The 26,791-nt window shown below is 41.6% G+C and overlaps 1 protein-coding gene across 6 annotated transcripts in view; it reads left to right on the top strand.

The window, feature by feature from the left end:
- Window positions 1-2,095: 2,095 nt before the first annotated feature.
- The window catches only part of PHKA2 (phosphorylase kinase regulatory subunit alpha 2), an 84,334-nt gene continuing 59,638 nt past the window's right edge, over window positions 2,096-26,791 (top strand). For all 6 annotated transcript variants that reach the window (XM_036839695.1, XM_036839697.1, XM_036839699.1 and 3 more), the window contains exon 1: window positions 2,096-2,814. In XM_036839695.1, coding sequence (XP_036695590.1) covers window positions 2,737-2,814 — 78 coding nt within the window. In that variant the 5' untranslated portion in view covers window positions 2,096-2,736. The remainder of the gene's footprint in view (window positions 2,815-26,791) is intronic.

Here is a 26,791-nt window from a genome sequence, read left to right as displayed (position 1 = left end):
CAGAAACAACAGCATACCCCATCACATTCCATATCTGATTCTTAACAAATATTTGAGAAATGACTCGGAGATGGGTTTCTATTGGGACATAACCAGAGAACAGCTTCATGGATATAGCGACCAAGATATGGAGGTTTTATATCTCAGGGACATAGAATTCTAAGATATGAGTCTGATTTTTATATAGCACAGCTTGTAGTCCAAAAAGAATCACTGAAATTTGCTTGGAGATTTAAAAGCTAAAAAGTAATAGCCTTCCTTCTTTTTGGTTTTATCCCTGAATTTCAAGCTTATTGAAAAATACAGCTTATATGATAATATACATTAAAGCATAGACCAAAGCCTAAGAATGTAGGCTGGCTGTACACCAAAAGGGGTATATGTGTGTAGCAGAATTTACAAAGAATGAGATCAAGAGACTGAAAATGTTTCTATCCTGGATGGAAATGTCAGGTAATATGTAAAGGTCATCAGTTATTTTCCCCCGTGGCTGCAAAATGGACTCTTGAAGAAGAACTCACTGTGAACAAAGGCAGTAATGAAAGGAAGCAATAATCCCAGCTTTTAGATACAGTATATGTGAGAGTTCTGTAAAAGTACATATTCACATTCCAAGAGATTTAATGGTGATAATGTCTAGTCTTATTTACCCCTAGACCATAGAAAATTTTGCATGGAGGCACATCACGTGGATTGCTGCATTATGTAAGAGCCAATAGTAAGAAAACAAAAAGTAAGTGAGATAGTGGGTTTGGTGCTTTTGTCGAGTGACACAGATTTATGTTGTGGAATTTTGAAAATGAACTTGGTTAAGGATGATACATAGGGGACCCAGCTGAACATGACTTATTTTCTTTCATTCATTCATTCATTCAGTACTAATTTAGCTACAACTACATGCTCAACACTGTACCAGGCACGGTAGGAGATACCAAAACTGTTTCAATGAGTAACTTACAATCCAGTTAGAAAAACATGCCTCACATGAAAACAATATGAGGCAGTACATTGTTGTCAAATGATGATGGAACCAGCTATGATTTATGAAGTACTTTTCTATGAGCCAGGCATGGTGCTAAGTGCTTTATATTCACCCTCTTGTTCAAAGTCACCCTAGGAGGTAGGTGCTATTATTATCCCCATTTTACAGATGAGAACATTGAATATCAAACAGCTAAAACATCCCAAAGCTCGCACCACTTGTAAATGGCAGAACTGGAATTTGAACTCAATTTGAACTGACTCCAAGATCTAAGTTCTTACTAAAGAAATTGTTATGGGAATTCAGAGAATGGGGAGGGCTAATAGAAAAGAGCCGAGCAGGCCCTTAAAGCAAAGACAGGCTTCAGATAGGCAAGGAGGAGGAGGAGGCCTACTGGGTCAAGCATACAGTAAATGCATGGAGACTAGCAAAGGGCTTGAGTTAAGGATATTAGCTGAGCTGTCCTCTGGAATTAATATGGGACCAGATTTTGGTGGAAAATGAATAGTGGGCAGAAGATTGTAAAAACTGTGGGTAATGATCGGCCACGAGAAACTGTAATGCCGAGTTTCAAGTTGTAGGTCTGGAGATGGACTGCAGGCCAGGCCCGGTGAGCTTCTCCCAGGTGACTAGTGGCGAGGCCGCAGGCGCGGGGGGCAGCTGGGGGACCCTGCTCTGCCCCGGTCGCCCCCTCTCCTCTTCCCCCCTGGGCCCCACTACTCTACTTCCGCTCGTGGGCGCGGGCAGAGCTACTATTATGGCCCGCGGAGGGGCGCCCAGGCAGCCGCAGTGGGCGGGCCTATATCTCCCACCTCTGGTGAAGTTGGCAGCCCATCCCGGCGCCCTCCCCACGGCCGCTTGGGAAGGTAGCCTTGTCCCCGGCCCGGGGCCAGTCGTTTATCTCCCCAACTCCGAACTTTCTGCCCCGCAGCGGCGGATCTAGGGGCGGGGCTAGAGGGCGGGGCCAGGGATGGGGTTGTAAGCTCATCTCAGGGCTGGGCGGGGCCGCCAGCGACAGAGCGTGTTAGGGGTGTTCTGGGCCTCAGCCCCGGCTCCGCGGATTCGGCTCCGCGCCGGGGGCGGGTCCGGGGGCGGGTCCGGGGCGTTCAGATGCCCGCGACGGAAGGACCTGTTTCAACAGCCCCAGCTGAGGTCGGCGGCCGGCGGAGAGGTAAGGGGCTCAGAGACGCAGACGTTCCCTCCCGGAGCCAAGTTCCCCGCTGTTCTCGCGGGCCACCTCGTTTTCCTTCCCCCACTGGCCGCGACTCGGAGGGTTCCGTTCCGCGGCGGGGGCGCGGCCGGGGACTGGGCTGCGAGTGGGCTGCGGCAGGCGGGTCGGATAGAGTTCGCGGCCCGCCCCGAGGCCGCCTCACGACAGCCCGAAGACAAAAAAGGCTCGGCGGGGGCGTCGTCGCCCCACGCCCGGAACTCAGTTCCCCACTTCTCCCGCGGGGCCGCCAGAGACCCGCGAGCGTCGGGAGCGCTACGGGCCTGGTCAAGGCGGGGCAGCCATAGCGCCAGCCCCTATCTCCGCCCCCGCGCCTTTCAGCAGTAAGAAACTCTAGTTGGCTTGCTTTCCAATCATAGTTTGGTTCTGTCATTTTAAAAAGTCCCTACCTTGTAACGCCGGGCTCCATCTCGGGAACTGACCGAGGCTGTGAGTGCTTGGGAACCGGGCCCGCTCGGCGGCCGCAGCCCGGGCGTCCCACCTCCTTGCAGCAGGTCGGGCGCCGAGGCCCCGGAGCAACGCGGAGATGAGGAGCAGGAGCAATTCCGGGGTCCGCTTAGACGGATACGCGCGGCTGGTGCAGCAAACAATCCTGTGTTACCAGGTAAGAAGGGACCATCCCGAACTGCCATCTCGAGGCCCTTATTCTCCTACCCAGTCCCCTCTCGTGTCCTGAGACTTTGCAGTTAAGAGGTTTTCTCTTTAAATCCAGTGCTTGCTGGCCGATGGTTTCTCCCCACCCCCATTCCCACCCGTCCACTTTACGAGCCAGGGGACCTAAGGGCTGTGCGGCTACACTTCACAGGATTCTTTGACCACTGTTTGGGATCGAAGATAGAAGGAGCCCCCTGGGTGCCCTGGGTACAAAATGCGTCTTTCTGCATTGACTCTGCGTCTTTTGGATGGAAGGAGGTGTGTGTAGGTTGGACAGAGCACACTGAATGAGGATGGTGAGCTCTGGACTGCGAGGACAGTAGACAGGAGTGAAGAAACTCCTGAGGTGTGAATCCCACTCCGGCCTGTGTGGCGACTGCTGCTATTCTGCCCTTGAATTATCTTGTTAGAGACCCACCTGTGAGGGTCTTAGGGCTTACTCTGGTTGCTATTTTACAGATGAGAAAACTGCAGGCCAGAAAGGTTACTGCAGGTAGCAGGGTTAGACCCAAACGCAGGTCTTCTCCCAAGTTGGAGGGGATCTTCGAAGCTGCCCATGTGGTCTGAGGTACGGAATGTCTCCTGTTTTGTATTACCCGGCTAAAGTTATATCTGGGCCCATCATGTAAGACCACTGGACTATTTTTATTCCTAATGAAGACAACAGCTATGTTGTTTGCCCTCAATCAACAGCAATTATTTATAGGACCTCCATGTCAGAGAAGGAAGTGGCCTTCCAGGGTAGAGGCCTGGCCTTCAAGTTGGGAGCCATGGTCACTCCCAAGCCACTGACCCTTTTCCCTATAGCCAATTTCACAGCCTTGTTTCTTCATTCAGGAAATATTTATTGTGTACCTGTTATGTGCAAGGCACTCTGTCAGGTGCTGGGCCTACAAAGAAGAATAAATACTTGTAGTGCAGTGAGATTTATGCGTAGGGAATAGGTCCAGAGTCCGTTGTCTGAAACTCCTGGGGTCAGATGTGGTTTGCAAGTCAGCAATGTTTGGATTTTAGGAAGGTAATATATATATATATTCTCTAGTAACTGCAGTGAAGTCTAGGCAGCACCCTTAATCAAACACATTATTATTTTCCACATTGGAATAAGAAGATTCACACTGAGTAGGAAAAGTAAAGACTGAAAGTAGTTTCACATCAGTTCAGGTCACCTTTTGCCACCAAACGAGCTTGCTGCAAAATTATGAAAACACTTTAAATTTTCAGAGCATATTGGCTTTTGAAATTGCACATGAAGGACTGTGGTTCTTATTTTGGGAGCTTAGCCCAGTTTGGGAAGCAGGGAGGAGTCCTGGAAGAGACGATGTTCAAGCTAAGAACTGAAGAAGAAGTAGGCAGGCAAATGAGGGTGATTTTTTTTTTTTTTGCCTTCCTCTTTGGAATATATTATAATTACTTCTACAAAGTGTTTTAAAAATCCAAGTTGAAAATCCTTGCCCTTCATTACTGTGATGGAAGGGGCTTTAAGGAGAACTGATCAAGCTTGGTTCTTGTGTCACACCTGGGTTTGAATCTCTAGCTCCTCCTTCAACTACAGGTGTAACCGTTTCCCAGCCTTTCTGAGTCTATGCCCTTATCTGTAAAATGGGGATATAAACACCTGTGATTACTGCCCAGTATGTTGCCTGCCTCCCCCCCCCCGGAAGGCAGTTAGCAAATAGTGAATGCTGTTGGTGGTGTTATGATTTTGATATAGGCCACACATATCCAGGCCACAAGTCCTCACCTCACCACCCTGGCCCAGGATGCTCTTTTTCCTGAAGGCCTTGATACAGCTACTAATTGATTTCTGGTCTTTGAACATAATTATGTCTCCGCATGGATTCTGTGAGATCCTTAAGCACAGAGACCTCATCAGTTTCATTCCTTTTGCATCAAGCAGTGCTCCAGGCACATGAAAAGTACCCTTAAGTCCTTGTTGATAAAATATGTTCTGCAGGCTCTGAGCCATCCTAATGACCCAGCTATTGATCCAAGCTTACCTTCCCTCAGGAGCAAAAGAACTGTCTTCCCATTAAAGCAAATCTGCAGCATTGGACTTTCCTCTCCAACATTTTAATGATTAAAAAAAAGTTGTCTGAGCCTTTAGTTGTATTTATTTTGGGGGTAGTTGGTGAGAAGCCCTCATGTTTGCCCTGTTTTTCCCTTCCTGACTGCATAGTCAAGCTTTTCTGGTTAACCAGAACACTCCAAGTACGGTTCTGTTGGAAAATCCCGTGAGTCTGCACATGCAGAATCACTCCTTCCCACTTTCCCCCACCTCGCACCCATCCCGCCCCAACAGCTAGTTTTCACAGTTGTAGAGCCCTAACCCATTTAGGGCCTGGTCATCTTTTCTGAGCGATCTTAGGCAGGTCACCTATCCACTGTGTAAGAATGAATGAGCAATTTTATGTTATGCATATTTTATCACAATAAAAAATGAATGAGCTGGACTCTGAATGAGTGGTTTCTAAAGTTTATACTATATTTCCCGTCTCCTGTAGATAGGTGCAGATGTTTATGAGGCAGTTTTCATTGTCAGCTGGTACAAGGCTGACCTGTTTCTGATTTGTTGTTGTTTTTTTTAAAGTATAGTTGATTTACCATATTAGTTTCAGGTATATAACTTGGTGATTCAATAGTTTTATAGATTATATTCCATTGAAAGTTATTATAAAATAAGGGCTATATTTCCCCGTGCTGTACAATATATCCTTGTAGCTTCTTGATTTTATATATAGTAGTTTGTACCTCTTAGTCCCCTACCCCTATCTTGTCCCTCCCCCCTTCCCTCTCCCCACTGGTAATCACTAATTTATTCTCCATATCTGTGAGTCCATTTCTGTTTTATTTGTTTGTTTGCTTTATTTTTTAGATTCCACATATAAGTGATAAAACACAGTATTTGTCTTTCTCTGTCTGACTTATTTCACTAAGCCTAATACCCTCTAGGTCCATCCATGTTGTTGCAAATGGCAGAATTTCATTCTTTTTTGTGGTCGAGTAGTATTCCATTGTATATATACACCACATCTTCTTTATCCATTCATCTGTTGATGGACATTTAGGTTGCTTCCATATCTTGGCTATTGTAAGTAATGCTGCTATGGACATTGGGGTGCATGTATCTTTTCAAATTAGTGTTTTTGTTTTCTTTGGATATATACCCAGGAGTGGAATTGCTGGATCATACGGTAGTTCTGATTTTAGTTTTTTGAGGTCCATACTCTTTTCTGTAGTGGCCGCACCAATTTACATTCCAACCAACAGTGTGCTAGGGTTCCCTTTTCTCCACATCCTCACCAACATGTTATTTGTGCTCTTTTTGGTAGCCATTCGGGCAGGTGTGAGGTGGTATCTCATTGTGGTTTTGATTTGCATTTCTCTGATGATTAGTGATGTTGAGCTTTTTAAGCTGAGATCAACTTACATTGATTTCACTTGTTAGAAATCATTCAGTGTTAAATATATCAAACTCATAATTATTCTTTTGTTAGAGGCAATACTTTGTTCATATCAGCTAGCATCTCAACTACTTCCTTTTCCTGTGTCTGTGAAAGACAATTTTTTCCATTAGTCATTTGCCAAATGTACTTACTGCTAAATAATAAAGATTGACAAAACCAAAAGCCAGTTTTTTAAAAAGACTAATAAAAAAGCAATCACAATAGATGTAAAATTTTAAATTAACCAGGTAATGGAAATTAATTTTTAAAAAATTTTAAAGATATATGTGATTTATAAGAGACAAACCTAAAACAGAGGATACCAAAAGGTTGAAAGTAGTTAGACAAGATATACTAGGCAAATGCTAACCAAAAATAAGTTGGTGTAATTATATTGATACTAACATCAGGCAGATAAGCTTTTGAAATTTAAAAGAATTCTACTGTTAGGGATTAAGAAATGTTATTACTAGATGATAAAAGGATAATTCACCAAAAAAAATAGAGCAATTTTAAACCCACAGAATACTAACAACATAGCTTCAAAATGTATAAAGCAAAACTTGACCTAATTGTTAACAAATCCATAACCATAGTGGGAGTTTTTAAATACCCTTCTCTCAGATACTAATAAAGCAGAGAAATAATTAGGACATAGAAAATTTGAACACTTCCATAGGAAACAAACTTGATCAAGTATACATACGTAGAATTCTGTGCCCAACCAGTAGAAAATACTTATTTGTTTCAACCTTGCAAAGTATATTTTTCAAAAATTGATGACAAATTAGGGTATAAAGGAAACCTCAAAAAATACTGAAGAATCAACTTTATGCATACCACATTTTTTGACCAAAATGCAAGAAAATTAGAGAGCAATAAACAATGACTGCTAAAGCCCCCCCCCACATATGTTTGGAATCCTACTAAATATATATATCTAAATATGTTTAAACAGATAATGGATATGTATGTCATGAATATATACATATATATATATGTACACACACGATGTCATGGATCTAAAAAGAAATTATAATGGAAATTATGAAATATTTAGAACTGAATAAAAACAAAGGCATTCCAAATACCAATTTATGGAATATAGCTAAAGTGGGATGTGAAGAGAAGTTTATATCCTGAAATGTATATATTAGAAAAGAAGAAAGATTTACAAATTAATGAACTCAAGTTGAGAAAAGGACAACAGAGTGTACCCAAGGAAATAGATGAAAGGAAATAATAAAGACAAGACCAACAATTAATGTAATATAAAACAAGTAATAAAGATTGACAAAATCAGAAGCTAGTTTTTTAAAAAGACTAATAAAAAGGCAAACTTCTATCAGGGTTGTTGATGGAGGGATGGGAAAAGGGACAAATAATATTAGGAGAAAATGGAAAAATACTATGAACAATTTTGGGCAGTAAATTTGAAAACGTAAATGACAGTTTTCTAGATAAATGTTACCAATGTAAAGCAAGAAAAAATTACATCCTAATTAGGCTATAACCATTAAAGAAAATTGAATGAGTGAAAAAAATCCTAGTCCAAGATGAGTTTATAGACTAGGACCAAGGAACATTTAGAGGTTTATTTATTCATTCATCTTTGAAGGCTAAGGAATTTGGCTTTTATTCTGAGTGGGAAGGGAAGCCATGAGAGGACTTTGAGCAGATGAGTGGCATCATCTGAATGATATTTGAAAAGAATCACTCCACCGGCTGCATGGAATATAAGGTGTCAAGATGCAAAACAGGGTGACCAGTTAGGAAGCTGGAGCATGATGGCTCAGACAAGGGTGGTTGTAGTGGAGACAGATAGGAATGGTTGAGTTTGGGGAAAATTTCAGAGATAGAGACAAGTTTTACTGGTGGATTGAGTGTATGACGTATGGAAAAATGAAAAGTCAAGAATGACTCCAAGATTTTTGACTTGAGCTACTGGTAGGATGGAATTGCCTTTTACTGAGATGGGGAAGATTGTGGAGGAGCAAGCTTCTGGGGGAAGATAAGGAGTTTTATTAATTTCGAGGTGCCCATTAGACATCCAAGTGGAAATGGTAAATAGGCAGTTGAATATATGAGTTTAGAAGTCAGGGGAGAGGTTAGGACTGGAGATGAAAATCTTGGAGCTGTTGGTACACATATATGTAATGAAAGATAATGAGACTGAATGAGATCACAGGAGTGAGTTAAACAGAGAAGAGATGACATTTAAAGAGGAGCTTTCCAAAAATGGAGAGCTCCGGAAGATGAGGAGGAACCACCAAGGGAGACTGAGAAACAGCAGATGAGGAAGTAGGAAAACCAGCCAAAGGTGGTTGTCATCCTAGAAGCCAAGTGAGGAAAGTGATTCAAGGAGGAGTATCAGATGGGGGAAAGACTAATAATGGGTCAAAGACAAGTAGCAACAAGACTGAGAAGTGACCATTAGATTTAGCAGTGTGGAAGTTGTTGGTGATCTTGTCATGCAGTTTATGTGAGTATTAGAGGCAGAAATTGGTTGAGGTGAGCTCAAGAGAGAAGGGAAGAACAAGAGCTAAAGATTGCGTTGAAACGATTCTTTTTTTTTTTTTTTTTTTTAATTTTATTTATTTATTTATTTATGGCTGTGTTGGGTCTTCGTTTTTGCGCGAGAGCTTTCTCTAGTTGCGGCAAGTGGGGGCCACTCTTCATCGCGGTGCGCGGGCCTCTCACTGTCGCGGCCTCTCTTGTTGCGGAGCACAGGCTCCAGACGCGCAGGCTCAGCAATTGTGGCTCACGGACCTAGTTGCACCGCGGCATGTGGGATCTTCCCAGACCAGGGCTCGAACCCGTGTCCCCTGCATTGGCAGGCAGATTCTCAACCACTGCGCCACCAAGGAAGCCCCGAAACGATTCTTTTGAAGAGTCTGCTGTAAAGGAGAGCAGTGGTTGGGTGGAGATGTGAGCTTGAGAGGGGTTTATGTGAGAAATTATATATCTGGTAGAAATGATTCAGTAGATAGGGAAAAACTGATAATGCAAGAGTGAGAGTGGGAATTACTGGAGCAGAGATAGTTTATCCATCAAAACAAGAGGGAAGGCAGGGTACGCGGGCTCAGTGTTCTCTTTTGATTGTTTCTACTTTCTCAGTGAAACACAAGGCACCGTCATTAGCCGAGAGTGAAGTTGGAAAGGAGTTGGAGAGGAGTTATCAGAGGTTTGAGGAGAGGGGAGAGGGGAGAAGGTTTGAAATGGTCCTTTAGGAGAAGAAGGGAATGGATGGTCCAGGGATTTCTAGTATGATTGTTGGACAGCATTAAGGGTCATTAATGTCAAGCAAATTCAACCAGTATGGCTGTGTGTTTTTTTCCAGCTGCGCAGGTGCACCCCCAGCAGTAGGCAAAGAGTCAGATTTAACCAGAGCTCGGGTTTTTGCGTGGTGACTACAATGGAGTGAGAGAGGGGCGAGAGATTAACAGATAACCCCTATCTTAAATAAACTGTTTCAGATAAAAGATAAAGAGGGATAACTACCAACTCCTTTTATGTGGCTAATATCCCAAGATACCATAGTCAAACGACATAATGAGAAATATTACTTATGGAGGAAATTCACTTATGAATATTGATGCAAAAATAGAAAGTAAATTATTAATAAAATGAAGCCAGCAATGTATTAAAAATACAGCATAATCAAGTAAAGTTTATCTCAGTAACACAAGGAAATTTTCTTTAAGAAAATCTATTAATGTAACTTACCACATTAATAAAGGAGAAAAAGCCTTCAACTTTATCTGTAACATTTTATTTCTTTTTTAAAAAAGGAAGGAATTTGTACCGTTCCTTCATGGTGGAATGCTTTCATTTGTTGGATCTGAGTGATGGATATTGGTTATATTGTTCTCTCTGCTTTCCTATATGTTTGAGATTTTATTAAGTTGTAAAAATTAAGGCCATATTAATAAACATAGTCTAACCAGTAACCCAGGGGTAACCCAGGAGTCAGCTTGGGTTTCTTCTGTTCCCTCATGCCCCACCAAAAAGTGAGAGAATGTCCTAATGAATTAGATCACTAAAATCTCTCTGCGGTCCACCCACTTCTGTCCCTGTCCACTGCCCCCACCCGAGTCCAGGCCACCATCATCTCGTGCCTGGACTGCCCCTCTAGCCTCCTGATTAGTTCCTTGCTTCCACTCTTGGCCCCTCCTCCCTAGCAGTAAGCAACCTTACATCAGGCACCAGACTACACTGCTCTCCTGCCTACAACTTGCCATGGCTTTCATCAATCCTAGAATAAAATGCAGAGTTCTATCAAACTTTGCAGTCCAGCTGCAGCCTAGCTCACCAGCTTCTCACTCACCGTCAGTGGTGTGCTGGTAAATGCTTAACAGCTGGCTCAGCTGACTTGAAAACTTGGCTTCTTTGTCAAGAGCCATACCAGGAGGGAGAAAATGAGAGAAAACCACCCCCGATTTCTCATGCCCAACAGCAAACTCTTGAACTTTCCCAACAAATCTGTGTACCACCACCCATTCGGAGCCCCGAGTCCGCAACCCAGGCGTCCTTTTGGCCCCTTCTTTTTTCCTTTCCCACCTGTATCTGTTCCGTCACCAAGCTCTGCTGATTCAGTCTCCTGAACGGCTCTCGAATCCGTCTGCTGCTCCCGCTCCACTCTGCCGTCAGCGCCCTCCTTGTCTAAGCTGCCAGCCTTGCCAGTCTCTGCCCCGGTACTAGCTTCCCAGCCTGTTTTCTCTCTGCAACCACTCTCAGTCCCCTCCCGGTATTTCTCCTGACTGCAGCCAAAGTGGTCTTCTCCAAAGCAGGTATGCCCTCCTGCCGCGCCCTCACTCTGGGTGATATCTTAACCTCCCTTCCACCCCGGCTCCACCGGGGAAGCCCTCCCTCCCCTCCCTCCTTGATGCCCTCACAGCGTGACACACATCCCCTTTGCTGCGCTTAACCGAGTTGGAATTTTACATCTATTTGTGTGACTTAAGATGAATGAATTCCCACTAGGCTATAAAGTCTGCTGCACAGGACCAAGGATTTCTTTTTAATTACCATTTTGTCCTTAGCACTTAGTGCCTGGCAGTTGTAGAGATTTTAAAAACAGTTATTGATTGAATGAATAAATGAATGAAATAAAATGCTTAAACCACGTAGTCTATGTGCTGTAGTATGTGCAGTTAATAAATGACCACTGCTCTTATTATTATTATTCATCAGACCTCTACCATACAACCATCATTTGGGGGTTCTTAGAACCTAATAGTATTTCCATAAAAAGAGACTGGGCCAAAGTTGCTGCAACCTATCTGTCCGTTGTCCTTAGTTCAGTTTAATCTAGCAGGAATTTATTTAATAGTCACGATGGGAATGAGAACAGTTGTGGACCAGGGCATGCACAAGCATTCCGGGCAGCACTGAGTCCAAGAAGGGCAGAAATGACATTTTTCGTCCATAGTCAGACAGGGACTGTCTGACAGATGGTTGTCTGGTCTGTGTGTCGATGATTCGAGAAAGAGAGCACTTGATAGATAACCTAGTATCAACCCCAGCCCTGCCTTCTGCCATCTCCCACTTCAGTTCTTCTTAGGTGCAGCCAGGAGGGGGGCTTTTGCTGTGCTCTTTTCAGGACAGCCTTTAAATATTTTAGTGCCAGATAAAAACGTTAGAGTAATTCAATGAAAAAAGTCCTTGAATCTTCCATTTACAAATAAAGGACCATAATAGACCCATACGAGGGAGAGATTTAGAATTGTTTCAAGTTTTGCAGGGATCCAAAAGATCATCTAGTCAGATCACCTAATCTCCTTTTACAGTTGAAGAATTCCAGCCAAGGGAGTTGAGGGGACCTTTTTCAAGGTCATCCTTTTGGTGAGCTGACAGCCCCGTGATAAGTGCTCCGTCTTGTTGGAAACAGGCCAAAGAGTAGAGATAAATACTTTAGACATACCAGATTGCTGTGAAATAAAGTTACATTCACTAATAGAGTGAAGTAAATATCACATCTGCCTCATAATATGTAGGGAGAACATAATGTTCATAAAATACATTTAGAGAAGTGTTCCTTGATCAAATGGGTTACAGACCCATTTGAGAATTTGATGATGGCTGAATATCTTATCTTCTCCTGGGAAAAATGCTCCATAAAAGTTCCAGGAGTCTAAGGACCTCCAGCTCCCTGCCCCCACAAAGCCCATCTATGGACTCCCGGAGAGCCCAGAGGCAGAGTGACGTGTGTGATGCCACCATGCTCTGAACCCGAACCTAATGGAATAAAAGTCATTGAAAATATCGAATGGTGACATTTGCAATTTTCCTGTTCAGGTGAAAGGTTACTAGTGTGGCACCCAGTAATCCCTTGATACCTCGGACTTCAGGTGTGGCCAGGAGGATTCTGACAGCCCTACTGAGTTTGAATGTGTTCTGTAAGTTTCCACAACACCAGGCTAAGGACTGATACCTCAAGCTAAGGAATTGGCAAGAGAGTCAAAGAATTAAAATCTCCTAAAAGAGTGGTAAAGTCATTTGCACATTTGATTGTAGCTAAGGGGCCCAGAATGGTTTCTGTGAATTTTGAAAGTTTTAAGATGAGCACTGGGATCTGGAACGAAGCTAGAACAAAGCTAAAATGAAGTGGATGCCTGCAGCGCTTGGCTTCCGACCCAGTTTGTTTCCCCGTAAGCCATCATTCAGTCGTATGAGATGATACAAATGCGTCGGCCCAGGACAGCTTGCAGCTTGTGCTTTATTTGTAAACCCAGAGGGGGAAATCTAATCGGCAGCAATTTAGAAAAAAACATCATTTGAAAGTGAAAATTGCACACCTGTGATCTCCTTAGGTAAAGCATGAGGCTGCTGCATGTTAGAGCTTAAATTTTCAACATTATTCTCTGAAAGCCTGAGGTTTACATATCAAATTATGCAAACCCTATCTTTTAAACTAATGGAAAAGGGGCTTCCCTGGTGGTGCAGTGGTTAAGAATCCGCCTGCCAATGCAGGGGACATGGGTTCGAGCCCTGGTCCGGGAAGATCCCACATGCCGCGGAGCAACTAGGCCCGTGAGCCACAAATACTGAGCCTGCGCTCTAGAGCCCGCGAGCCACAACTACTGAAGCCCGTGCGCCTAGAGCCCGTGCTCTGCAACAAGAGAAGCCACCGCAATGAGAAGCCCGCGCACCGCAACGAAGAGTAGCCCCCGCTCACCGCAACTAGAGAAAGCCCACGTGCAGCAATGAAGACCCAACGCAGCTAAAAATAAATAAATAAAATAAATTTATTAAAAAGTAAATAATAAATAAATAATGGAAAAAAGAAAGGTTACTCACACAACCAGTAGTCTCAATTACAGATGCAGTCATTTTAAAACCAATGCTACTGTAATTCCCACTTTATTTAATTATTTATTTTTTTAATCAGTCATCAGTTTTATACACATCAGTGTATACATGTCAATCCCAATCGCCCAATTCAGCACACCACCATCCCCACCCCACCGTGGTTTTTCCCCCCTTGGTGTCCATACGTTTGTTCTCTACATCTGTGTCTCAACTTCTGCCCTGCAAACCGGTTCATCTGTACCATTTTTCTAGGTTCCACGTACATGCGTTAATATACGATATTTGTTTTTCTCTTTCTGACTTACTTCACTCTGTATGACAGTCTCTAGATCCATCCACGTCTCAACAAATGACTCAATTTCGTTCCTTTTTATGGCTGAGTAATATTCCATTGTATATATGTACCACAACTTCTTTATCCATTCGTCTGTCGATGAGCATTTAGGTTGTTTCCATGACCTGGCTATTGTAAATAGTGCTGCAATGAACATTGGGGTGCATGTGTCTTTTTGAATTATGGTTTTCTCAGGGTATATGCCCAGTAGTGGGAATGCTGGGTCATATGGTAATTCTATTTTTAGTTCTTTAAGGAACCTCCATACTGTTCTCCAGAGTGGCTGTATCAATTTACATTCCCACCAACAGTGCAAGAGGGTTCCCTTTTCTCTACACCCTCTCCAGCATTTGTTGTTTGTAGATTTTCTGATGATGCCCATTCTAACTGGTGTGAGGTGATACCTCATTGTAGTTTTGATTTGCATTTCTCTAATAATTAGTGATGTTGAGCAGCTTTTCATGTGCTTCTTGGCCATCTGTATGTCTTCTTTGGAGAAATGTCTATTTAGGTCTTCTGCCCATTTTTGGATTGGGGTGTTTGTTTCTTTAATATTGAGCTGAATGAGCTGTTTATATATTTTGGAGATTAATCCTTTGTCCATTGATTCGTTTAAAATATTTTCTCCCATTCTGAGGGTTGTCTTTTCGTCTTGTTTATGGTTTCCTTTGCTGTGCAAAAGCTTTGAAGTTTCATTAGGTCCCATTTCTTTATTTTTGTTTTTATTTCCATTACTGTAGGAGGTGGATCAAAAAAGATCTTGCTAAAAAAAAAAAAAAATGATCTTGCTGTGATTTATGTCAAAGAGTGTTCTTCCTATGTTTTCCTCTAAGAGTTTTATAGTGTCTGGTCTTACATTTAGGTCTCGAATCCATTTTGAGTTTATTTTTGTGTATGGTGTTAGGGAGTGTTCTAATTTCATTCTTTTACATGTAGCTGTCCAGTTTTCCGAGCACCACTTATTGAAGAGACTGTCTTTTCTCCATTGTATATCCTTGCCTCCTTTGTCATAGATTAGTTGACCATAGGTGTGTGGGTTTACCTCTGGGCTTTCTATCTTGTTCCATTGATCTGTGTTTCTGTTTTTGTGCCAGTACCATATTGTCTTGATTACTGCAGCTGTAATTCCCACTTTAAAAAACCTCTCCCAAGTCCAAGGCATTGCCCTTCCCCATCTCCTTTAACATTTCAAACAGCAGTTGCTAGAACAAAATTCCCATACAACAAATGAATCTAACCAGTTTTTGGAGTTTTTGTAATAGAAATTCTCACATTCTATTTTTTGCTTTACCAGCCCGGGGGCGGTAGGGAACAGGGGGCTGGGGGAGTAATCATGTATTTTCAACATTTATCCTAGTTTCTTTTGGGCATTTCATTTGAATAATTGAACAGTAAATTCCTCCCTTGGAACTGAGCAAGGTGGTGGGATGCACTTAGCTATTCTTAATCCAAAGGAAAGAGGACCAAGGGTAGGAGTTAGCCGGAGACCTCTGACCTCTGTCCCTTGGAGCATAGGAAAGGGAGCTTCAGGAAGGCTTCATGGAGGCGGGAGCATGTGAAGGAGAGGCGTTTGCTGGAGGGCATTACAGGCGGGGAGAAGAGTGTGTGCACAGGCCCAGAAGTGCGAGAGCAGAGCATGTGCAGGAAATATTAATTTGGGTTTTCTAGGGGGCTAAGGAGGGAGCGACGGGTGATGAGGCTGGATGTGAGAGGAAGAGCCAGCACATGATGAGCCTTGTATGGCTACCCGAGGGACTTCAGTTCTGTCTTGTAGGGTTGGAGAATTCTGAGCAGGGCAATGAAGTCTTGAGATTCTAGGTCTTTCGGTGGCCTCCCTTTGTGGAGGATGGATTGGAAGGGAACCAGTACTAGAGGCAGAGAGATCAGTAAGGAGCTATTCCGATTTCCTTTTGGGACGGAGGGAGGAGAAGAAGGAATCTATCCTCTCTGTGCCGTTTTTGGTGGGTAGATGACAGCATTCATCTGTGTGCCCTCCAGCTAGAAATTGAACTGCAAAATGTTAAATTAAGTAGTTTGGTGCTACCATCTAGCTTATGTATTTTGCCTTAATATTGCCTCAATCTCAGATTTCTTTAATAGCGTCAAATGTTTTTACGGTATCTAGTTCACCGTGACCAGTTAATAGGCATTTGTAGTTGTATCTGTCAGGATTCTTTCAGATTTAACTGACACAAACCCACCTCAAATGGCCTTTAAGCACAAAAGAGAATTTATTGCTCAAATAACTGAAAATCCCAAGGGATTGGGCTAGATTCAGGCATGGCTGGATTTAGGAGCTCAAATGATCAAGTATATCTCTTTGTATTACTTGGCCCTGTTTGACTCAGAGTGGGCTTTATTCTCTGGCAGGCTCATCTCAAGTGGTGGCAGAAGTGGTCCCTTGGCAGTTCCAGGTTATATTCTTTCAGATTGGTGCCCTCTGTAGATAGAAAGCTTTTCCTATAGTGCCCCCAGAGAAAGTCCTGACTGTGAATGGCTCTCAGTTGGTCCAGCTTGGGTCATGTGCACATCCCTGAACTGTGCCTGGATTGGCCAGGCTGGGTCACACGTCCTTCCCTGCAGCTGTGGCTGTGGCCAGGGGGCAGGCAGTGATGGGGTCAACCCCGCCTCCCCTCCCCAGAACCACACTGAATCAGAGCAGGGGAAATTATAGGCCATTACCAGAAAAGGGGGGAACAGTTACTTGTCAGGCAGAGGCAACAGTGGTTTCCATTAGAACGGGGATGAAGTAAAGTGCCCGAGGGGGCCCGACCCATGGTCTCCAGTCTGCTTCGAACCCTCCTTTTTATACAAAAGGAAACCAAGGGCCAGATAAGTTAAGTAATTTGCCCAAGATCGCATAGCTAATAAGTGGCAGAGCAGATTTGAACCCAGGTGTATCTTACACAGTGTAGGGTCTGTGGCCTTAAACACTGCATTATATACTATGCCTCCCTTTTGGAACGGCCTTCAGGGACCTTCTGCCCAAATAATACCAGAGACTGAGCTCACATTACCTACAACCCTGTCCATTCTATTTGGAAAATTCTAAATGTTAGGAAGCTCTTATGTTGAGTTGAAGTCTGACTTGAGTAGCCAAAAAAATTGAATCCCTCTTTCAGAGGACAACCTTTCAGCAATTTGAAGATGCTAACTTGCTCTCCCTTAAACCTTCTCTAAACACCCTATTCTCCCTTCATGAGCTGTGGCTCTCAGCCTCTTCATAGCCCTGATCAACCTCTGGGTATGTTCCAGGTAGGGAATATCCCTTTTCAAACATGGTGCTTGGCAGTGACAGTATGCCAGGTGTGATCTGCCAGGCTGGCAGTTCAGTGAGATGCTCATTTCCCTTGTTCTGAAAACTCTACTTCCATTAACATAGCCTTGATTTTTTGGTATCCACTCACATGCTGTTCGTAGGTCGTTGTTAAAACTTGCAGGCAGTGTTGTATAGTTGAAATTTCTTGTACCTAAATACTGGGGCAAGATGTGGCTGGGTCACAGGGTAGCTGCTGGGATGGGGGAGTTATGGGGGGTGATTTGGTGATTTCTGTTTAAAGAGTTGTTGGGGCCCTGGGAGTAGGAGTGTATGTGTAAAGGGAGCTGAGTCAACTCAAATGTGTGGGAGTGATTGCTACTAAAATTAGTTAAGCAGACATTTATCGAACACGTAAGCCCAATAAATAAATTCTTGTTGAATTCTATCTAGTTTTGTTTCAACCTGTTGTCTAAGTCCTTAAGTGTTCTGCTGTTCCGGGTCAGCATCCACTTTGCAGCCCTTACCTGCCCCTCCTCTCACATGCACACGCCCTCTCAGGAGCAGTGGATGCCACCTTTTCAACATCGCTGCTCTCTTCTGTTGTTAATCCTCCCCATCCCCTGATTGCTCTCAGTATCATCTTGGTATTGCCACCAACCAAGAAGATTGTATAAGTGTTGTTTCTTGAGCTTATATGACGAAGACTTGAGCTTTCATTATTTTTATTTTTCAGGTTGATAATTTTAACATTGAATATATGTTTTTAAACTACACACCGACCACCCTAGGGAGCCATGTACACTGTCTTCTTCGGTCACCTTGTACCACTGTACCGTTACCCTCACTGAAATTCACTGCCCTAACTTCTGCCTCCTTAAGCTTCACCTCTGTCCTTTGAGTTTACTGTTCTCTGTTTCACCCATCTCATCTCTCAATCTAGGGATAAGCCATTTCCTATGCTTGAAGCAATTCCCCTGTTTTACCCACTTTTCTACTTATAAAGCAAAAATTAGGATTTACCACCTGTTTGAATCATTCCCAAGATTCATGCTTCTTCAGAGTTTCCTAAAGAAAGACTACAGTTCTATGAATTTTAAAACATGTATAGAGTCACGTAACCACCACCATAATCAAAATACAAAGCAGTTCCTTCGATTAAAAAATCTCCCTCCTGCTACCTCTTTATAGTTACACATCCCACCCAACCCTAATCTCTAGAAACCGCTGATTTGTTCTCTGTCACTATAGTTTTGTTTTTTCAAGATTGTCATGTAAGTGGAATCATATGGTATGTAACCTTTGAGAGTGGCTTCTTTCACTTAGTATAATGCCCCCGAGATTCATCCAAGTCGTCGTGTGTATCGGTAGTTTGTTCTTTTTCATTGCCGAGTAGTATTCTTTATATGGACATATCACAGTGTGTTTATCCATTCACCCGTTGAAGGAAATTTGAGTTATTTACAGTTTCTGGCAGTTATGGATCGAGCTGCTTTAAACATGCATGTAGAGGTTTGCATTTCTCCAGGGTAAATACCTAGGAGCAGGTTTCCTGGGTCATAGGGTAAATGTCTGTTCAACTTCATTAGAAGTCGCCAAACTCTTTTCTAGAATGGCAGCACTATTTTGCATTCCCAGCAACAATGTATGAGGATTCAAGTGGCTCTATGCCCCTGTTAACACTTAGTATTGGCATTATTTTTTCTATACTTTAAATTTTTATTTATTTATTTACTTATTTATTGAAGTATACTTGATTTACAGTGTTGTGTTTCTGGTGTACAGCAAAGTGATTCAGTTATATATATACATATTCTTTTTCATATTCTTTTCCATTATGGTTTATTACAGGATATTGAATATAGTTCCATGTGCTATACAATAGGACCTTGTTGTTTATCTATTATATATATAGTAGTTTGTATCTGCTAATTCCAAACTCCTAATTTATCCCTCCCCATCTCCTTTTCCCTCTGGTAACCATAAGTTTGTTTTCTATGTCTGTGAGTCTGTTTCTATTTTGTAAATAAGTTCATTTGTATCATATTTTAGATTCCACATGTAAGTGATATATGGTATTTGTCTTTCTCTTCTGACTTACTTCACTTAGTATGATAATCTCTAAGTCCATCCATGTTGCTGCAAATGGCATTATTTCTTTCTTTCTTATGGCAGAGTAGTATTCCATTGTCTGTGTATACACACACACACACACGCACACACACATACATATATATCACCCATCTTCTTTATCCATTCATCTATTGATGGACATTTAGGTTGCTTCCATGTCTTGGCTATTGTAAGTAGTGCTGCTGTGAACATTGGGGTGCATGTATCTTTTCAAATTACAGTTTTCTCCAGATATATGCCCAGGAGTGGGATTGCTGGATCACATGGTAGCTCTCTTTCTAGTTTTTAAAGGAACCTCCATACTGTTTTCCATAGTGGCTGTACCAGTTTACATTCCCACCAACAGTGTAGGACGGTTCCCTTTTCTCCATACCCTCTCCGGCATTTGTTATGTGTAGACTTTGATGATGGCCATTCTGACTGGTATGAGGTGATACCTCATTGTAGTTTTGATTTATTTATTTTTTTAATTAATTTATTTTTGGCTGCGTTGGGTTTTCATTGCTGTGTTCAGGCGTTCTCTAGCTGCAGCGAGTAGGAGCTTCTCTTCGTGGCGGTGTGTGAGCTTGTTGCAGTGGCTTCTCTTGTTGCGAGCATGGGCTCTAGGCGTGCAGGCTTCAGTAGTTGTGGCATGTGGGCTCAGTAGTTGTGGCTCGCGGGCTCTAGAGCACAGGCTCAGTAGTTGTGGCACAAGGGCTTAGTTGCTCTGCGGCATGTGGGATCTTCCCAGACCAGGGCTCAAACCTGTGTCCCCTGCATTGGCAGGCGGATTCTTAGCCACTGTGCCACCAGGGAAGTCCCTAGTTTTGATTTTAATAATTAGCAATGTTGAGTATCTTTTTATGTGTCTATTGGCTATCTGTATGTCTTCTTTGGAGAAATGTCTATTTAGGTCTTCTGCCCATTTTTTGATTGGGTTGTTTGTTTTTTTGTTATTGAGTTGTATGAGCTGTTTGTATATTTTAGAAATTAAGCCCTTGTCAGTGGCATCATTTGCAAATATTTTCTCCCATTCCGTAGGTTGTCTTTTCGTTTCGTTTATGGTTTCCTTTGCTGTGCAAAAGCTTGTAAGTTTGATTTGGTTCCATTTGTTATTTTTGCTTTTATTTCTATTGTCTTGGGAGACTGATCTAAGAAAACATTGCTACATTTATGTCAGAGAATGTTTTGCCTATGTTCTCTTCTAGGATTTTTATGGTGTCATGTTTTATATTTAAGTCTTTAAGCCATTTTGAGTTTATTTTTGTGTATGGTGTGAGGGAGTGTTCTAACTTCATTGATTTACATGTGGCTGTCCAGCTTTCCCAGCACCACTCGCTGATGAGATTGTCTTTTCTCCGTTGTATATTCTTGCCTCCTTTGCCAAAGATTAATTGATCATAGGTGTATGGATTTATTTCTGGGCTCTCTATTCTGTTTCATTGATCCATATGTCTGTTTTTGTGCCAGTACCATGCTGCTTTGATTACTGTAGCTTTGTAGTATAGTCTGAAATCAGGGAAGGTTATACCTCCAGCTTTGTTCTTTTTCCTCAGGCTTATTTTGGCAATTCTAGGTCTTTTATAGTTCCACATAAATTTTAAGATTATTTGTTCTACTTCTGTGAAAAAGGTCATGGGTAATTTGATAGGGATAGCATTTAATCTGTAGATTGCTTTGGGTAGTATGGCCATTTTTACAATATTAATTCTTCCAATCCAAGAGCATGGGATATCTTTCCATTTCTCTGAATCATCTATAATTTCCTTTATCAATGTTTTATAGTTCTCAGCATATAAGTCTTTCACCTCCTTGGTCAGGTTTATTCCTAGATATTTTTTTATGTGATTTTAAAAGGGATTGTTTTTTACTTTCCCTTTCTGATATTTCATTGTTTGTGTAAAGAAATGCAACAGATTTCTGTATGTTAATCTTGTATCCTGCTACCTTGCTGAATTCGTTTATTAGTTCTACTAGTTTTTGTGTGGAGTCTTAAGGGTTTTCTATATATAATATCATGTTATCTGCATATAATGACAGTTTTACCTCTTCCCTTCCAATTTGGATACCTTTTATTTCTTTTTCTTGGCTGATTGCTATGGCTAGGACTTCCAATACTATGTTGAAGAGAAGTGGTGAGAGTGGGCATCCTTCTCTTGTTCCAGATTTTAGCAGGAAGGCTTTCAGCTTTTCACCATTGAATCTTATGTTGGCTGTGGCTTTGTTATAAATAGCTTTTATTATGTTGAGATATGTTCCCTCTATACCCACTTCGGTAAGAGTTTTTAACATGAATAGATGTTGAATTTTATCAAATGCTTTTTCTGCATCTGTTGAAATGATCATGTGGTTTGGCAGTATTTTTTTATTTTAGCCATTTCAATAGGTATGTAGTGCTATCTCACAGTGGTTTTAATTTGCATTTCCTTAATAGTTAATGATGTTGGCCTTCTTTTATTTTTTAATTTACTTTATTTATCTATTTTTGGCTGTGTTGGGTCTTCACTGCTGCACGTGGGCTTTCTCTGGCTGCCGCGAGCGGGAGCTACTCTTTGTTGCAGTGCGCGTGCTTCTCATTACAGTGGCTTCTCTTGTTGCGGAGCATGGGCTCTAGGCATGCAGGCTTCAGTAGTTGTGGCTCACAGGCCCTAGAGTGCACGCTCAGTAGTTGTGGCGCACTGGCTTAGTTGCTCCATGGCATGTGGGATCTTCCCTGACTAGGGCTCGAACCCATGTCCCCTGCATTGGCAGGCGGATTCTTAACCACTGTGCCAACAGGGAAGCCCTTTTCAAGTTTCTTTTCAACCAATTTTTAAATAAGTTGTTTTCTTACTGTTGAGTTTTGAGAGTTCTTTCCATATGCTGGATACAATTCCCTTGGTGAACATGTGACTTGCAAATAGTTTCTCCCAGTCTGTAGCTTGTCTTTTTATCTCTTAAGTGTCTTTCACAGAGAAAAAGTTTTTAATTTGGATAAAGTCCAGTTTATCGATTTTTCTTCTATAGATGGTGCTTTTGGTGTCATGGCTAATTTTGCCTAATCTTAAGTCATGAAGATTTTTCTTCTATGTTTTCTTTCTTTTTAAAATTATTTTATTTATTTATTTTTGGCTGCGTTGGGTCTTCGTTGCTGTGCGCGGGCTTTCTCTAGTTGTGGCCCGCGGGGGCTACTCATTGTTGTGATGTGCAGGCTTCTCATTGCTGTGGCTTCTCTTTGTTGCGGAGCACAGGCTCTAGGCACATGGCCTGCAGTAGTTGTGGCACGCGGGCTCTGTAGTTGTGGCTCGCGGACCCTAGAGCACAGGCTCAGTAGTTGTGGCGCATGGGCTTAGTTGCTCCACGGCATGTGGTATCTTCTCGGACCAGGGCTCAAACCCGTGTCCCCTGCATTGGAAGGCGGATTCGTAACAACTGCGCTACCAGGGAAGTCCCATCTTCTATGTTTTCTTACAGAAGTTTTATAGGTTTACATTTTACATTTAGATCTGTGATCCATTTTGAGTTAACTTTGTGTAAGGTGTGGGATTTAGATTCAGATTCATTTTCTTGCATATGGATGTTCATTTGTTCCAGTATCATTTATTAAAAAGGCTGTTCTTTCTCCCTTTGTGTTTAGACCTTTGTCAAAGGTCAATTTGTCATATACGTGTGGATCTACTTCTGGTCTCTATTCTGTTCTAGGCCCTATGTGTGTATCCCTTTTCCTCTTGTTAGGTGCACACACATTTAGGATTATTATATCTTCATAGTGAACTGACCCTTTCATTATTATCTAACATCTCTCTGTATCCCTGGTCGTTTTCTTTGCTGTGAAGTCTACTTTCTCTGATATTAATATCTCAATGCTTTTCCCCTCTTTTCCCTACCCTAAAGAGTAGGATTTCAGTTTATTACTTTAACAATTTTCTTATAAGCCCAAAAGTGAAAGGCCAGTAATTCATCACCATTTTAATCTCTGAGCACTTTAGATTCAGTAATGAGTGGGCTGTGGAGGCGGCAGGTGAGGGGGTTTCCCAGGCCATCACAGCTAGCAGGTGAGGTCACCATGGCAGCAGAGTTGTTCACAATTATTCATATAATAATTGTTCATATAGAGGGCAGACAGCAGAAGCAAGAAGAACTATAATTCTGCAGCCTGTGGAAGGAAAACCACATTCACAGAAAGATAGACAAAATGAAAAGGCAGAGGACTTTGTACCAGATGAGGGAACAAGATAAAACTCCAGAAAAACAACTAAATGAAGTGGTGATAGGCAACCTTCCAGAAAAAGAATTCAGAATAATGATAGTGAAGATGATCCAGGACCTTGGAAAAAGAATGGAAGCAAAGATGGAGAAGATGCAAGAAATGTTTAACAGAGACCTAGAAGAATTAAAGAACAAACAAACAGAGATGAACAGTACAGTAACTGAAATGAAAAATACACTAGAAGGAATCAATACCAGAATAACTGAGGCAGAAGAACGGATAAGTGACCTGGAAGACAGAATGGTGGAATTCACTGCTGCAGAACAGAATAAAGAAAAAAGAATGAAAAGAAATGAAGACAGCCTACGAGACCTCTGAGACAACATTAAATGCAACAACATTTGCATTACAGGGGTCCCAGAAGGAGAAGAGACAGAGAGAAAGGACCCGAGAAAATATTTGAAGAGATTATAGTCAAAAACTTCCCTAACATAGGAAAGGAAATAGCCACCCAAGTCCAGGAAGCGCAGAGAGTCCCAGGCAGGCTAAACCCAAGGGAAACACACCGAGACACATAGTAATCAAATTGACAAAAATTAAACACAAAGAAAAATTATTGAAATCATAAGGGGAAAATGACAAATAACATACAAGGGAACTCCCATAAGGTTAACAGCTGATTTCTCAGAAGAAACTCTGCAAGCCAGAAGGGAGTGGCACGATATATTTAAAGTGATGAAAGGGAAGAACCTACAACCAAGATTACTCTAGCCAGCAAGGATCTCATTCAGATTCGATGGAGAAATCAAAAGCTTTACAGACAAGCAAAAGCTAAGAGAATTCAGCACCACCAAACCAGCTCTACAACAAATGCTAAAGGAACTTCTCTAAATGGGAAACACAAGAGAAGAAAAGGACCTACAAAAACAAACCCAAAACATTAAGAAAATGGTCATAGGAACATACATATCGATAGTTACCTTAAACATAAATGGGTTAAATGCTCCAACCAAAAGACACAGTCTCACTGAATGGATACAAAAACAAGACCCATATATATGTTGTCTACAAGAGACCCACTTTAGACCTAGGGACACATACAGACTGAAAGTGAGGGGATGGAAAAAGATATTCCATGCAAATGGAAATCAAAAGAAAGCTGGAGTAGCAATACTCATATCAGATAAAATAGACTTTAAAATAAAGAATGTTACAAGAGACAAGGAAGGACACTACATAATGATCAAGGGATCAATCCAAGAAGAAGATATAACAATTATAAATATATATGCACGCAACATAGGAGCACCTCAGTACATACGGCAACTGCTAACAGCTGTAAAAGAGGAAATCGACAGTAACACAATAATGGTGGGGGACTTTAATACCTCACTTACACCAATGGACATATCATCCAGACAAAGTTAATAAGGAAACACAAGCTTTAAATGACACAATAGACCAGATAGATTTAATTGATATTTATAGGACATTCCATCCAAAAACAGCACATTACACTGTCTTCTCAAGTGTGCACGGAACATTCTCCAGGATAGGTCACACCTTGGGTCACAAATCAAGCCTCGGTAAATTTAAGAAAATTGAAATCTTATCAAACATCTTTTCTGACCACAATGCTATGAGATTAGTAATCAGTTACAGGGAAAAAAGCATAAAAACACAAACACATGGAGGCTAAACAATATGTTACTAAATAAGCAAGAGATCACTGAAGAAATCAGAGGAAATCAAAAAATACCTACAGACAAATTACAACGAAAACACAACGATCCAAAACCTATGGGATTCAGCAAAAGCAGTTCTAAGAGGGAAGTTTATAGCAATACCAGCCTACCTGAAGAAACAAGAAAAATCTCAAATAAACAATCTAACCTTACACCTAAAGGAACTAGAGAAAGAAGAACAAACAAAATCCAAAGTTAGCAGAAGAAAAGATATCATAAAGATCAGAGCAGAAATAAATGAAATAGAAACAAGGAAAACAAAAGCAAAGATCAGTAAAACTAAAAGCTGGTTCTTTGAGAAGGTAAACAAAATTGATAAACCATTAGCCAGACTCATCAAGAAAAAGAAGGAGAGGACTCAACTCAATAAAATTAGAAAAGAAAAAGGAGAAGTTACAGCAGACACCACAGAAACACAAAGCATCCTAAGAGACTACTACAAGCAACACTATGCCAATAAAATGGACAACCTGGAAGAAATGGACAAAGTCTTAGAAAGGTATAACCTTCCAAGACTGAACCAGGAAGAAATAGAAAATATGAACAGACCAATCACAAGTAATGAAATTGAAACTGTGATTAAAAATCTTCCAACAAACAAAAGTCCAGGACCAGATGGCTTCACAGGTGAATTCTGTCAAACATTTAGAGAAGAGCTAACACCCATCCTTCTCAAACTCTTCCAAAAAACTGCAGAGGAAGGAACACTCCCAAACTCATTCTATGAGGCCACCATCACCCTGATACCAAAACCAGACAAAGATACTACAAAAAAAGAAAATTACAGACCAATATCACTGATGAATGTAGATGCAAAAATCCTCAACAAAATACTAGCAAACAGAATCCAACAACACATTAAAAGGATCATACACCATGATCAAGTGGGATTTATCCCAGGGATACATGGATTCTTCAGTATACGCAAATCAATCCATGTGATACACCGTATTAACAAATTGAAGAATAAAAACCATATGATCATCTCAATAGATGCAGAAAAAGCTTTTGACAAAATTCAACACCCAGGTATGATAGAAACTCTCCAGAAAGTGGGCATAGCGAGAAACTGCCTCAACGTAAAAAGGCCATATACGGCAAACCCTCAGCAAACATCATTCTCAATGGTGAAGAACTGAAAGCATTTCCTCTAAGATCAGGAACAAGACAAGGATGTCCACTCTCGCCACTCTTACTCAACATAGTTTTGGAAGTCCTAGCCACGGCAATCAGAGAAGAAAAAAAAAATAAAAGGAATACAAATTGGAAAAGAAGAAGTAAAACTGTCACTGTTTGCAGATGACATGACACTATGCATAGAGAATCCTAAAAATACCAGCAGAAAACCACTAGAGCTAATCAATGAATTTGGTAAAGTTGCAGAATACAAATTTTATTTATTTATTTATTTATTTATTTATTATTTTTTAGAATTTATTTTTTGGCCACATTGGGTCTTCACTGCTGCACATGGGCTTTTTCTAGCTGTGGCAAGAGGGGGCTACTCTTCATTGCGGTGTGTGGGCTTCTCATT

The sequence above is a fragment of the Balaenoptera musculus genome, chromosome X (assembly GCF_009873245.2).
Source record: "Balaenoptera musculus isolate JJ_BM4_2016_0621 chromosome X, mBalMus1.pri.v3, whole genome shotgun sequence".
In the NCBI taxonomy this organism is placed as follows: Eukaryota; Metazoa; Chordata; class Mammalia; order Artiodactyla; family Balaenopteridae; genus Balaenoptera; species Balaenoptera musculus.
Note: the sequence above shows the minus strand (reverse complement) of the source record. Positions and strands in the feature narration are given on the sequence as shown.